The 14717-nt window shown below is 33.4% G+C and overlaps 1 protein-coding gene across 3 annotated transcripts in view; it reads right to left on the bottom strand.

Moving 5' to 3' along the window:
- The window catches only part of mst (misato mitochondrial distribution and morphology regulator), a 48829-nt gene that overhangs the window by 22227 nt on the left and 11885 nt on the right, over positions 1-14717 (bottom strand). For all 3 annotated transcript variants that reach the window (XM_089238938.1, XM_089238941.1, XM_089238940.1), the window contains exons 6-8: positions 11673-11820; positions 9032-9140; positions 4014-4160 (exon numbers count right to left, since the gene is read on the bottom strand). In XM_089238938.1, coding sequence (XP_089095064.1) covers positions 4014-4160; positions 9032-9140; positions 11673-11820 — 404 coding nt within the window. The remainder of the gene's footprint in view (positions 1-4013; positions 4161-9031; positions 9141-11672; positions 11821-14717) is intronic.

Here is a 14717-nt window from a genome sequence, read left to right as displayed (position 1 = left end):
TCTACCTTTTAATGTCTAATTGAAGTAGCACTCCGAAAGCCAGCCACAATATGGACATGCATATACTTGTACATTTCTTTCTCCCCCCCCCTTTTTTTTCTTTTTTACTTCAACGTAATGAACACATTATACATTACTATTTAATTTCAGGATACTTGTACTACTAATTAACTTGATTTCGTATTTATGATTATTTGTATGTTTGAATTTATATATATGTATATATTTTTTTTCCCCATGAAAAGTTTGTATCAGTTTTTGATTTTTTTTCATGATCATAACCCCAATGTTGGTAGCCCCTTGGGTAGTGTTAATTTTGAGAATGTAACTGTTATTTAATAAAATAGATTAAATTGAAAATTGAAATTGACTTGAAAATGGTTAACTTTCTCTTTGATCAGCAAGGGGGCTAGAAAAAATATTCTCGCTTCTTGTGCCCATGGGATAGCAGAGCCAAACAATATCACTGGATAGGAAAAGAGTGGCCTACGAAAGAAAGCATGGTTGTTGGAGAAAGAAATGTCATTCGTGAACCCTTAGCCAGATGAGACAGAATCATCTTGTTTGTATATAAAGCTAGGGTTAATAAAACAGTTCATGAAAGCTCTTGATCAGGACAGCCCTTACTTTGCATACATAGAACAAAAAATGCATGGAATAAGTACAGAAAAACTTAAAGCTGGAATTTTTGATGGTCTTCAAATCAGACAGCTCATAAATCATCCTCATTTCGTAGATTCTATGAATGAGACAGCATGGATCTCATTTGTCCTTTGTTGTCAAGAAATTTCTTGACAACCACAAGGCTGAAAACTATGTTGAACTAGTTAACAGCATACTCAACTTTAGAGACCTTGGTTGTAATATGAGCAAAAAGGTTCATTACTTGCACACAGCCACTAAGCAATACTAGTGAGGAACAAGGTGAATGATTTAACTTGCACATAAAGACAATGGAGGACCGATACCAGGGCAGATGGGATACTCGTATGATGGAAGATTGCTGTTGGAATCTGCAAAGAGACTGTGTAAACAAAGTTCATTCAAGAATTTCAAACAAAAAAACTTTCGGAGTGAAAAAGAATAACTTTTTCTTTTGTTTTTATCCGATTCTTTTCATTTCTGACCTTTAATTAAGCTATTTAGATTTACAGGAGTGTTGCTGAGTTTTTTCCAATCAATTGAAATGATAAAAATTAAGAATTTTTTTTATTTAACGCCTATACCCTAAGTCTAGTTTAATGTGTAAATATGTGTGTGAATAATGCTATTTTCATCTCACAAACAAGAGCTGATGGGCGAAAACTAATGTAATTTGTTTTCAGCACATGAAATGTGCATAAACTCAGTTAAAACAACCCAGCACCAAAATCAATGTTGCGCAGTGTTATTATTTAGTAAGTCATTTTAGTTCTAATCAAAGACAAAAAATAAAAATACAGTTTTTCAAACAATTAGTAATTATTAACAAACTATCTAACCTCATACTTTAAAGTACAGTGAGCAGATAAAGAGTTAAAGAAGGGAATCTATAATTAGAGTTAAAACTTTTAATAAACTTTATTTTCTCAGTCACTGTTATCTACTTTTTATATATAGATATAGCATAGCTTCTATAATTTCATATGAATAGTAACTTGATATAAAAGCCTTTTATAAAATATCATTGTAACATATTTCAATTCAATGTTTTCTTTAGTTTTATAGCTGAGCATCACTATGAATCGATTATATTTGTATATTAGAATCTTTTGTTTTGCTAATGGAAAAAGATAATGCAAGTGTTGAATTAATTCTATACACTGAGACTAGCAGACAGTAGAAGAAATGTTCCAAAACTTCAAACTACTTATTTGAATGACCTTTTCATAGTTAAAATAAACAAAAATATATTTTGCCAAAGATACTTTCACTGATAATTTGATTATTTTAGTTACACTATTGCCATTTTATGCACATGAAGTCTGATTCAAAGCTTGATAAGTTAAAAAAAATTTAGTCACTAGCCAAATGTTTAGGAGACAAACATAATTTTTTAAAAAGAAAAATGGTCCATAATAATTTTTTTGACTTTTCCAGGACTTAGAACCCCATCCTATGCTAGTTGACACACTGACATGGTTTCAGAAAATTTTGTGTTGTTTCCAGACTCCATTTTATTAATCACAAATAGAATATTTTAGACATCAATACCAATTTTTATTCATCATAGCAACTGGCATTTATCAAGCCCTGGTCTAATTATGATGGGAACAACAATCTACAGCCTATACAAACTGTGTTTCTTTCATGTTTCTCACCGCGAGGCAGGGCTGGCAGGTTTTTGACGGTTTAAACCATTGCGTAAAACCTTCCGTAGAAAACCTCAAATATTGCTTTTCTATTTTTTAAATTTCCATTGGAAATACACATGTTAATTACATGTAATGTTTAAAGTGACTATGTTATACAAAGAATAAGTTTTTAATATGATTGTAAAATAATTTTCTACTCACAGAATTATTTTGGAACAATACATGGTTTTTTTTCTTGTGAAATATACAATTTCAATAAAGCATAGCATAAAAGCTGAAGCAAAAACTATGGAATGATTTGATATTCTTCAATTCAAGATGATTCTTTGCCTTGCAAAATTTCTTCAGCTGCTTATAGCTGTATTTTTTTTTAAGACAGAAGTTTAAAAAGATCTTTTACACCATATATGTAATGTTGATTTCTGTTATTAAATTATCTAGATAATCACTGATACTCAAAAACAGTACCCTCATTGTGCATAACATTAGAATATATCTAGTTATCAAAACACTAAATTGTAGGACCAAAATGTCCTTTAATTTGGCAGTGCTGGCTTGTATATGATGCTTAAGAAATTCCTGTAAAAGTGCAAAAGTAAGAATAACTATGTTCGATATAATAATATGGTATATTTACTAGCATTTATAATGCAATGGTTTCCCAATTTAAGCTGTATCTAAATGTGCAAAACAATGCTTTGGGTATCAAAGTCTTGCCAGTTCTGCTTTGATTGAAAATACTCTATAAAACTCTGGATTTATACAACCCGAGCTAAGGAATTTTTAGGTAAAAATAAATGAGTTTAATTAGTGCATTAACATATACTGCGTGAGAATTTTTACATGGAATAAAATTTTGAGCACATCAGAAAATTTAAAACATCAAAACACATTTTTCTCAGTATAATTATAATTCAAAGTATAAAACACTTTAATCTACATAAAACTAAGTGTTTTGCTATATAACATATCAATCAGAGTAACAAAAAATATGACTCAGTTTTAATACTGAGTTAGTTTCAGAGGTCAAAAATCTAACCCTGATCCCCCTATCACACATATTTTTAATAAACAGCTCTATTTCACTTAGCAAATTCAATACAGGTAACGAGTAGTTTAGATAAATAAACCATAAAATTATATTTTATATGTTCTATAGATGCTTTATATGTCAAAAAATTCAAAATTGCAAATTATAATTGATATATGTTATATACCTATTGTGTTCAAAACATTATCCAAAAGCATTCATTCAAGTTTTTGATGACAGTTTCAAAAACCAGTCGAAAACCCAACCCTGCCACAAGGTTGGTGCAGTATCTACAAGGTGTGAGGATTTCCAATGTCAGTAATGTGCAGAGCAGTAACTTTTGCAGTTTGCACTACCACTTTTCCGAAATTGGAAGTAGTACCTTGTATCAGGAAAGCTTCATAACAAGGCCTGTATATAATCTGAACTTATGAAGTCTTCAAACATACTTTTACACAGTAAGCAAATGTCTTATCAACTTGCACTTATCAAGTTGATAAGACAAAAATGAAAAGAGGGAAAAAGCTGTATTATTCTCACTAGTATATTCACTAAATATTTTTTTCCTATTCCACTATTGATTTATTATTTTGCATTTGTTTAATATTATTATGATACTAATAGATATGTAAAATAAAAAAAAGAACAAAAAAACTGATGTTGATATAAAACTAAGGAGGATAACTTACTTCATATTCTGTCAAAATTCTATTACTATTTTCAAAAACTGGAAACATGATTACAGATTTTTTGTAGTACTCATCATTTATGTGATCACTGATGCCATGGCCCAATGCAGTGAATGCATTATTTCCATCAAGAATGATATGACACCCCTACAGAAAAAGTTAGAGAATATGGAAAAAAGTGACATACAATTTTATATACTTGGCTTGACATGATTAATTGGATTTACAAAATAATTGCATACAAGTTGAATTTATAGGGAAAAAATACCCATTTGCCTGATATTAACAAAGTGAATGAAAAATCAAAGAACAACGTTATATTAAGCATGGGTAAAATAGGATAGCAACAAAAGAAATTTTTGTGTACGTATTATTTAGACTTATAAATCTTGCAAATTTAGTTAGACTAAGGGAGTGACTTTGATTAAACTGTTTCATGAACACTATATGCTTCTGACAGTTTTCAATCAAATCATCATTTGTTCATTTTTATCGCACTAAGGTCATTTTCTCCAAACAAGTAGACTGGGACTTACAATTTATTGCTGAATCCAAACAGCAGTGTTCTGCATTATTTTCTCATATACCGTATCTCACGGGAGGGTGGTTTGTTAGTCTTCAATCAGATGATGAATGGACTGGTTGTGGTTAATGTGATTCGCTCTCTCAAAGAGCCTGAGGCCATAGACTATTTTTACTGGAACAGTTTGAATTCTGCTAACAAGCAACATTTTTCAACTTTCTCTATAAAAATTATTGTACTTAGTCACAGAATTCTGAATTTATCTTGCAAATGAAACAGTTGTAGTCTCATTAGGAATGGTTTCTTCTATAACAATCCTGATGGCATTGCTAATGTGTTTAAAATATCAACCACTTGTTATCTTGAAAGCTTGGTGGGATGAACATCATCATTTGTTGTGGTGTTACAGGGAATTTTTCTCTAATAGGGTTGTTTATAAATGGAATAGCTTAACCCTGGGGGTAGTAAATTTTAACACAATTGACACATTTAAAAAAGAAATACGATAAACATGTTGGGGTAAATTGAGAAGCTATTCATACTTAGATAAGACACTTGTCTTAACTGACTACTTGTTTATTAAAACAAATCTTAATCATTAAGAATGCATGCTTTCATATCACCTAACAGCTTTTTTCTCCTAATTGCTCAGATTTAATTAAGCATTAATGAATAAGCAAACAAACTATAAGTAAAAAAATATGAACACCAAAAATCTGTGTTTATGTAATATCAATGGTCATTCAGCCCAAATTAACTTCATGGATTAACATTTTTTTGTAGAGGAAAGTGGTTTTTATTCATGAACTCCCAATCCCCATTAAAGTGAATGAGTGGTGGCAACTCAATATCATACATCTGGTGCAGACATCTCAATTCACTTGCTGTACAACCAAAGGGGCATTCAGCATCAACTACATAAAACAAGTTCTATTGACAAGATTGTTTTTTTGCACAACTGGTGGATGTGTTTTCGACTTGCATGATGTTACTTAATAGTTTAAACATTTTCATTCTTTCACAGATTTAATGAGTTTTGGTAAATAGAACGAGCAAACTCAAAATTTTAATAGGAAAAGTAAAGTTGAAAGCCCAATGATATCTATGTTGGTACAACATATATTATTATTTTGAATCAGCAATTAGGGCAAGGCTTTATACAAAAAATTATTCCTGTTTTTAATCATGGGAACCCTAGTGCCACATTGCAATGCATTGAATATAGTGCAGTTTAGCTAAGCTTAGCTCCCTATATTTTTCTTCAATGTTTTTCATGCAAAAATTCTAGAAATAAAGCAGTTTTCTTTCTGCACTATATCTAGGGATTAGTCTATATTTACCCTGAAAAAAAAAAATCTTCTATACTTCTTTTAATCACAAACTTTATCACATATAGTAACACACATGCAAACTATACCAGGTTACATTTACTTCAGTATCATTGAATTTATATAAAGAAAAAATATAATTAAAATTTTATGATTTAAATCGTTATTTTAATCATGATTTAAATCAGTGTACCCTGCTCTTAATGTATTTCAACACACAGTGGGTGTCATCTTCAGAGGAAAAAATATTTAACCACACTGACCGAGGATCCCATTTGGGTTGGATACCAAATATTAACACCCAGTTGCTCAGATGAAAAAAAATTATGTCTGTTTGCCTCAAACAATCAGAATGAAGATGAGAGCCTGCGTGTAAGACTAATGCAGCGCCCTGATTGGTCTACTCGAATTTTCTTAGAATTCCTGCTCATAATGAATCTAAGCCATGGTGTTGCGGTTGGTGGTGTTGATTTATTGTCATTTACTGATATATTTTTGAAGGCCCGAACATTTGTGCCTTTGTAGAAAGCTAAATCAGCTGTGAACTTTGTGAAAAACTCTCTATCTTTCTGAAATTTAAATCTATGGCCCTCTTGTCAACAGTGAGCTGCGATGGTAGATATTTCACATTCCTGATTCCTAACACAGCGAGCATGCACATTTAATCTTGATTTTATGGGTCTCCTTGTCTGTCCTATTTAGCAAAGAGGGCAATTACCACATTGAATGTAATAAATGCCCCATTGTTTATTCTGTGGTATAGTGGGCTTGAAACCCAAGTTTTTAGTAACACATCTGTGGTTGTTGGGTTAAAATTTTTGAGAATCGATTTGATCTTTAGGGAGATTATTGGATCGTAATATCAAACCGATTCTCAAAAAAAAATTTAACCTGACAACCACAGATGTGCCTACTAAAAACAGGTTTCAAGCCCCATAAACACCACAGAATAAACAATGGAGAATTTATTACATTCCATGTGGTGATTGTCCTCTTGGTTATATAGGACAAACAAGGAGACCTATAACAGTAAGATTAAATGAGCACGCTCACTGTGTTAGGAATCAAGAATGTGAAAAATCGACCATCGCCGCTCACTGTTGGCAAGAGGACCATAGATCTAAATTTCATAAAGCTAGAATTTTTCACAAAGTAAAGTTCACGGCTGATTTAGACTTCTAAAAAGGCACATATATTCGAACCTTTAAAATATATATTAGTAAACAACAATAAATCAACACCATTGATCGCAATGCCATGGCTTAGATTCATTGAGCAAGAATACTAAGAAAATTTGAATAGACCAATCCTGCTCCATTTTGCAGAAGTCCAATTAGGGCGCTTCATTAGTCTTACACTCAGGCTCTCAGCTTCATTCTGACCACATCATTTGAAGAGAACAGACATACTTTTTTCCGATGAACAACCAAGAGTTAAGATTTGGTATCCAACTCAAGTGGGATCCTAGGTCAGCATGATTAGCGGAAAAAACCGGGTGTTTCAAAAGAATCACCCGATTTGAAATGAATATATTACGAAAAATATTGAACATATATATGTATATACACTTTATATTACATGTGGCTAATCATAAAGTTTTTTACAAACCAAATTAAAGATGCTCAATATGTCCACATGCACGGCATATGTCTATGTGGTAGTCAAACTTTTGCGAGCATGCTTGCATCCACTGCGAGTGGATTGAACTCTTGCGAGTGCGAAACTCTGTCGAATGTGCTCTGCATTTTTGTCTGACATGCAGGGACGGCCAGGGGATTTCCCTTAACACAGACAACCTGTGTCTCAGAATTGCTTATACCATCACCTAATACTCTTGAGTGGTAGGAAGTTCAACACCAGGGTATTGTCGACAAAAAGCATGATGAACAGCTGTTACGGACTCACACGTCACAAAGCTTAGAACACAAAACAATTTCTGTTGTGCAGTTGCCATCTTGACAAACACTGAAGTGGTGGCCAAAGGAAGAGCGTTAGTGCTTCCTGTCGGCAACTGCGTGAAACTCGAGATTTCCCTCTTTCTACCTGTACGTTATTCGATCAAAATGGATTAAAAGCTGAATAGTTATGATTTTTTTAAATCGGATGATTCTTTTTGAAACACCCTGTGTTTTTTCCTTTGAAGATGACACCCACGGTGTGTCGAAATGCATTAGGAGTTTTTGTATTTTTCACATATTTGCCTTATTCATTGGTGACTTCTTAATATTCTTGGGCAAAGTTGATCTACTCTTCCCCATAAAACAGTTTTGTTTCTACAACTCTAATTATTCTGCTGTGATTAAGACAATTTTTTTAAATAATAAACTAATACTTATTAGTAAATGAACAGTCTAAGACAGACACTGCATGAGACAGAAGTGGTGAGAAAGTCTGAGATATCTAGAATAAGATCACAGAGACAAGCAACAACATACTTGCATATCACATAATCAATTCCCGATACGGACCAAGTATAGATCATCCTTGCATAGGTTTTATATAATATAGATTTCATATTTAACCTACATCCAAGTATAAGTTTTCCTTTTCAAGTACTACAGTGATACCTTGGCTTATAAATTTTTTGGCTAACGAAAACTTTTTCTGCCTCAGCTAACAAATACGGATTCAGCTGAAGAACATTTTTGTTGGTATGAATGCATGCGCTAACATAAAACAGCCTCGTTGCGAGCTGAATTTTAGTGCCAACCATCAGCCAATCAACGCATGTCCACCACCCACAGGAATCTTTTTCCTGATGTACCTCCACTTCTCTTTCTGAACAATTTTTACTCATTTCATGTAAAATAAAAGTTTCAGCCAATAGAACATGCATTGAAAAATAAAAAGGCCTATATATTAAGAGCTCATGTTCTTTCAGTACAAAACTCTTAGGAACAGTCTGAACAATGTAGGAGAGCTCATCTATTCCATCTGCATGTACAGGACACAGAAATGAGTTGACTAAACCAAAAATGAATGGGGACACCTACAAACTCGACTGGGTTATGTCAACACCAGCTTTAGTGGACTAAGTTTTTTGGTTGTGAGATATGTATAAAAAGATTATACATATCTCATTTTCCAGTAAATTCTCATTTATAGTTATTTTATCAGTGGATCTAACTATTGTATACAATACATAAAAAAAAACTTTTCAAACTCACTTGAAGATTGTCACACTCTTCTGCAAATCTACGTATAGCATCTTCAAAGACTTCTTTGAAACTTTCATTATTATAAACTGCAACACCACTATAATATGTTGATGGTGACCTACAAGAGATTTTTAGACATTAAATGTATTGCCATAATTTTCTGCATATATAATCTGTAGGTTATATACTAAAAAAACATCTGAATTTCTTTGTGCAGAATATAGATCACTGTACATTATATCTGCAGCTGTTTTTTCTAAGTTAGAATAAAAATAGATATTTTACAAATAATTTTTTGATAGATAACAAATGGCATATAGATGCAAGTATAAGAATTGAAGTTTTTTTCTAAAAAAACCTAACCAACAACCCCTTCCATTTCTTGAGATTTCATTCCAGGAAATTATTAGGGTACAAATATACTTTTGATCCAAAAAAAAGTAATGTTCTACTTTTCTTTCTATACCCATGTGGACCGGCATTTTATTTATGTCGTATGAAAACACATAACAAGAGACCACAATATACACCATTAACGTACAGTGGAAAACTTCGGTTAACAAACTTTATTCATTCTGTGAACGTGCTCGTTATCCGAATCACTCATATATATTGAATCACTTTCCCATAGGAAATAAAGGAAAGTCGAATAAAATTCATTCCACAATTATTCATTCACAAAAAATGACAAATAAAAACGGCATTCAATCAGTTATACAACATATAATACTGTATAATAAATAATTATACAATACTATATTGTTTACAAATTAACTTACTCTTACTCTAGAGGGGAAGATTACCGTTTAGGACAGGGCTGGACAAATAAAAAAAATAAACAAATTTAGGCACCAGCCAAATTTCTTAAGAGCCAAGCATGTTTTTCCCTCAAGAAAAATGGTTCTAAATGTTTTTAACTTTGCGGGGACTTTATGACCTCTTCCCATGTTAGAAGATACATTATTAAGAAATCAAACATTTTTGTGTCATACGTACATGTCAGTTTAGCAATGATGCAAATAAAATTTTAGGCGTCAATACCAACTTTCTAGTAGCCATGACGGCTTGGCACCTGGGATTTGTCCAGCCTTGATTTAGGATGACCCATGCATTCACCATTGCCTGTAAACTTATTCTTTTTGTGTGATTACAAAAAGGAACCTATCCAATGATATTTCTTTTTGCCTCTTTTTTAGGATTTGTCAAAAATGAGGAATTGCTCACACAGCAACAGCTTTATTTGGGTGGTTCTTTTCTACAAAATTTTGTACATATTCTCATATTCTACAAATCTCTCTGATCTCAGTTGAAGTGAGAGACTGCTTCTCGTTTCTGTTTTAGTTCTCTTAAGACGAGATTCTGTCTATAAGACCTTGCGTTTACATGCAACAGAGATCCATCATTAACTGCATCACTATCATATTATATGGGTTTTTCCCCCCTCTGAACACCATTGTAGATAGAAACAAATTTATAGGAAAAATTTCTTGGTAGAAATTTATGGATTTTTCCCTTGTTATATGCCTGTATATTGATTTCTTCTTTGCTGTGTAAATATCAAACAAAAAGGATTTTTACTCCTCTACGTAAGGTTCATACAGAAAAGTGCCTATTTTCTATAACAGTAAAACCTTATTTAAATATATAAAATATGTTACTTCACATAAATAAAAATGTTCATATTTGATGAGGTTTATCTTCCCTTTAACTGACAATACTGCTGGAATTTAGTTATCTGTTGTTTTTGAAACAAATAATGATTAATAAATAATGTCTTGCTCTAGTGTTTTAGGAATGTGTTAATATTTTGATTGTGGATTGGTTAAGTACTCATAAGTTACAAACTATGAATGATGTGCTCAAGAGTGTGTCTTTGATAACTCTAAAAAATATATCTAAATGCTATGAACCACATATATTCGTAAAGTTTCAAGTTACAAGATAAACAATTCCCACTGTGCTTTGCAAGAGAACAAAAATCCTTGAACATCTGCACATCTGCATCCTGCTGTTAGGCAAAAAGAATATTGCTTGCAATAAGGCGCGTATACATTAGCATGTTGATCATGTAACATACGACCACCCGCAGCAGTTCTAATCTGTTCGTGGGAACACTAATTTCCTTTGTGTTTGATGAAAAAACAGATTACCAGTGGTCCAGTTCAAACAGCTCAAGAATCGTTCATAACACCGCACAAATTACTGAACCAATTGCGAATACTTACATTACATGATCCAAGTATTAATGTATATGTGCTTATAGGTGTACAACCCATCATTCCCCCACCATTCAACAATGCCAGATGTTATAATTTTACACATTCATAGCTCACTGTAAAAGTTTGGTTGTATGGTAACAAACCCCCCTCTCATTCACTTTGACTTTAACCTGTACCATCTAATTGTTTTTTATTCAGTGATAAAGAAAGTGTTACAAAAAATTGAGGTGAATTTAAAATCAATTTTACGATAGGAAAATTCTGTTTTACTACAATGTAGCTCACATGAAAGAGAGGTGCCTGCTCCTCTTTCGTATTAGCCCAGAAGTGGTCATTTCAAACAATTTACACAGTTTAATATACAGTAAAAACGAATCAAGACATATTTTCATCACACACTATTTCCAGATGTGGCATAAAAAAAATCATACCATCCTGTCAGAAAAGGATTGATAGAACAATTGGTTTTCGTGCTGTAGTTAAGTTGAAGAAAATCAGACCATTTCTGTACATCATTCAGGTTGTAAAGAAAGTTAACATCTGGATCATTGAGAATTTTATCTGTCAATAAACGTCCCGCTATAAAATAAAGCATAAGTAAGTTCTCAATATATATAATGTTAATTATAACAAAGAAGAGAAGGAAATAAAATAAGGTTTATCTATGAAGAAAAGATACTGTATTTCCCAAATAATGTCCCTGTAATAATGATCTCTCCTAAATAAATGCTACCAAACTTTCAGGCCAAATTGATTACGAAGCAATCGCTAAAACACAGATGACCAATCCAGAGGTGCTCAGGTTGAGGAGGAACACATTGCAACTTCAGAAGCTTCTCCTACCTGGAACTTTGTCCAAAGTTTTATGCGACATTTCCGACGGAAAAGTCAGACTGTATATACCAAAGGACTTTCGACTACAAGTCTTCAGGGTAACTCAGACTCTCGCATCCAGGAGTGAAAGCGATGTAACGACTTATCACTGAACTCTTCGTCTGGGTGGCGGTCAAGAAAGACTGTAAAACATGGGTGACATCATGCATACCATGTCAGTGGACAAAAGTGCAGCGCCACACAGTCAGAGACTCCAGAATATTCTTGCCACCAAATGCAAGGTTCAAGCACATACATATCATTGGACCACTTCCACCAAGCCAGGGCAACAGATACGCAATCACGATGATTGACAGATTCAGATGCTGGCCGGAAGTGGTGCCTGTCACATATCTCAGCAGAAACTGTTGCAAGATTTTTCGTGTCAAGTTGGGTTTCTCACTTCGGTGTACCGAGCAGAATCACCACAGACAGAGGTAGACAATTTGAGGCATAGTTATTCTAAGAATTGATGCAGCTGCTAGGAATGCAAAAACTTTGAACCACATCATTTCATCATCAAGGCAACGACCTACACAAAAATTTCCATCAACCACTAAAGGCAGCTCTGAAGTGCCAACTCACAGACTGATGGGTGGATGTCTTATCAATGGTTCTTCTTGGCCTCCATTCAACCTATTGACTTGAAGTCAAGGCCACATGTGTAGAACTGTTCTATGGTACCACACTGCAGTTGCCAGCAGAGTTCTTGGTCACGAGTCACCAGCAGATCCAGTAACATTCGCAGCACAACTATTGAACACCATGCGCAGGGTTGTTTGGTTTTAACCAAGTGGTTTTTCAAAAATCATATAAAAGTGGCCTAAATATAATTTTTTTCCTTGAAAAATATCATATTGGTTCATTATTAGTCAAAATTTTTCATTCTTACCACATTTTATATTCTTGGGGACATTCTGATGGTATATCTTTATATGGTATAAGGTGGTATAAGTGATTTTTTTTTTCCCAAAAAGTCTCATAAAAGTGGCCTGAATGTATATATATTTTTCATATAAAGTATCTTAGTTATTTAAAGTGATATACAGAAGCCAAAATTTCCCATTCTTACCACATTTTCTAACTTTTGGCTACATTCTGATGCTCTATATCTTTAGCAAATTCATGAATAAGGATTACATTACACATACAAATGTAGTGGTGCATTAACTGTTTTTTTTCTTCACAAAGGAGTAGCAACCCTAGTGACACAATCATGCTAGGGGCAGGTCGTCTTATAATCCAAATAAAGACACCAGCTGCCCCTAAAGGACAAAGACCAGTGTACTAGTAGCTACATTATCTCACAGACATTTTCATTTTCTTTCCCCATAAGTAACACATCTCATACTGTATATCACCCAGTCTTAATATTCAATAATTTTTTTTAATACTTTCACCATTAAGCCCACTTAATTAAGGTTCTAGTGTATAGTAGTCACAGATTTACAAAAAATAATCAGCTATATACAGGGTGATTATAATATAAAGTTTTTATTCCAAAACTATACAATATATACAACTACTGGTCAGAATGACTTGAAAATTTGCATGGATACTCCTGAAGCAATGAAAATTTCTTTGGCAAAAGAAAAGGAAAAAAAAGTGCAAAATGTGCAAGTAGATGATGCTGTACTTGGCCAGCAGGATAATACCATTTTGTGTAACCATATCATTTCGGCACTTCAACAACATTAGTGTGTGGTTAGTACAACTTTTATCAAGATGCACATTGCAATACCAGCAAAGCAGCTGCTGAAGAACCATTTTGACAATAACAGGATACATGCATTATAGAGATATAACTGAACATTAACAGGATATAACAGTTTATATGCAGAGATGGCCATGAAATCTCTGCTCCAGTGCACCTATGATGGCCCGTTCAGGTGATGCAGCGGTTGTTTAAATACTTTGTGATGCTGATAAAAGGCAAACACAAAATGGTGTCTATAAACCAACTGAAGCCAGCATTTTTGCTGCAAGAAGATGTGTTGGTACTGAAAACCCTCACAAGTGATGACGACCACTGAAACTACAACTCGTAGTAGGAGAGGGATAAAATAGGAATGACAGGAGGGAATCAGTTTAAAAAAAAGAGGATTGTGGCGTAAGTACGAAAATAGTTCATACTTACGAAAATAGTTCATTTCTAAAAAATAGAAAAAAGTAGGAAAGATAGGAGCACTGCGAGCACTGAAACCCTTGGCATGCCATAACATCAGGAGAGGCACAAAAATGCTTTTCAAAAATTAAAGAAATTTTATTCCATTTTTCAATCAAAGAAATTCTCTATAACTTTCTAAACCAGTGTTTTCCAACTGGTGTGCCATGATATTGGCTAAGGAGTGCCGCGGGATATTATGGAGATGAATAAAAATATATATTATGGTCCACTTTAGGTCTTAAAATAAATTAAGTCAAATTAATTACACTCATTCATGACAGACTTAACGGATAAGTCGCCATCTGGTGGTGGTGTCAGCAATGTGTTAGGGCTGGCTGTCCATGTACGGCCACGTTCAGAGCATATGAGCTCTAAGGAGCAAGAACCCGTTGGCTCTGCAGTCTAGTAGTCTGGGGTGCTCACCCGACAAGTGAGG

This window comes from Pholcus phalangioides, unplaced genomic scaffold (assembly GCF_987345545.1).
Source record: "Pholcus phalangioides strain wild (caught in Gottingen) unplaced genomic scaffold, Ppha-v1.0 ptg000011l_1, whole genome shotgun sequence".
NCBI classification, from domain to species: domain Eukaryota; kingdom Metazoa; phylum Arthropoda; class Arachnida; order Araneae; family Pholcidae; genus Pholcus; species Pholcus phalangioides.
The sequence above is the reverse complement of the archived record's forward strand: the minus strand, read 5'-3'. Positions and strand labels throughout refer to the sequence as shown.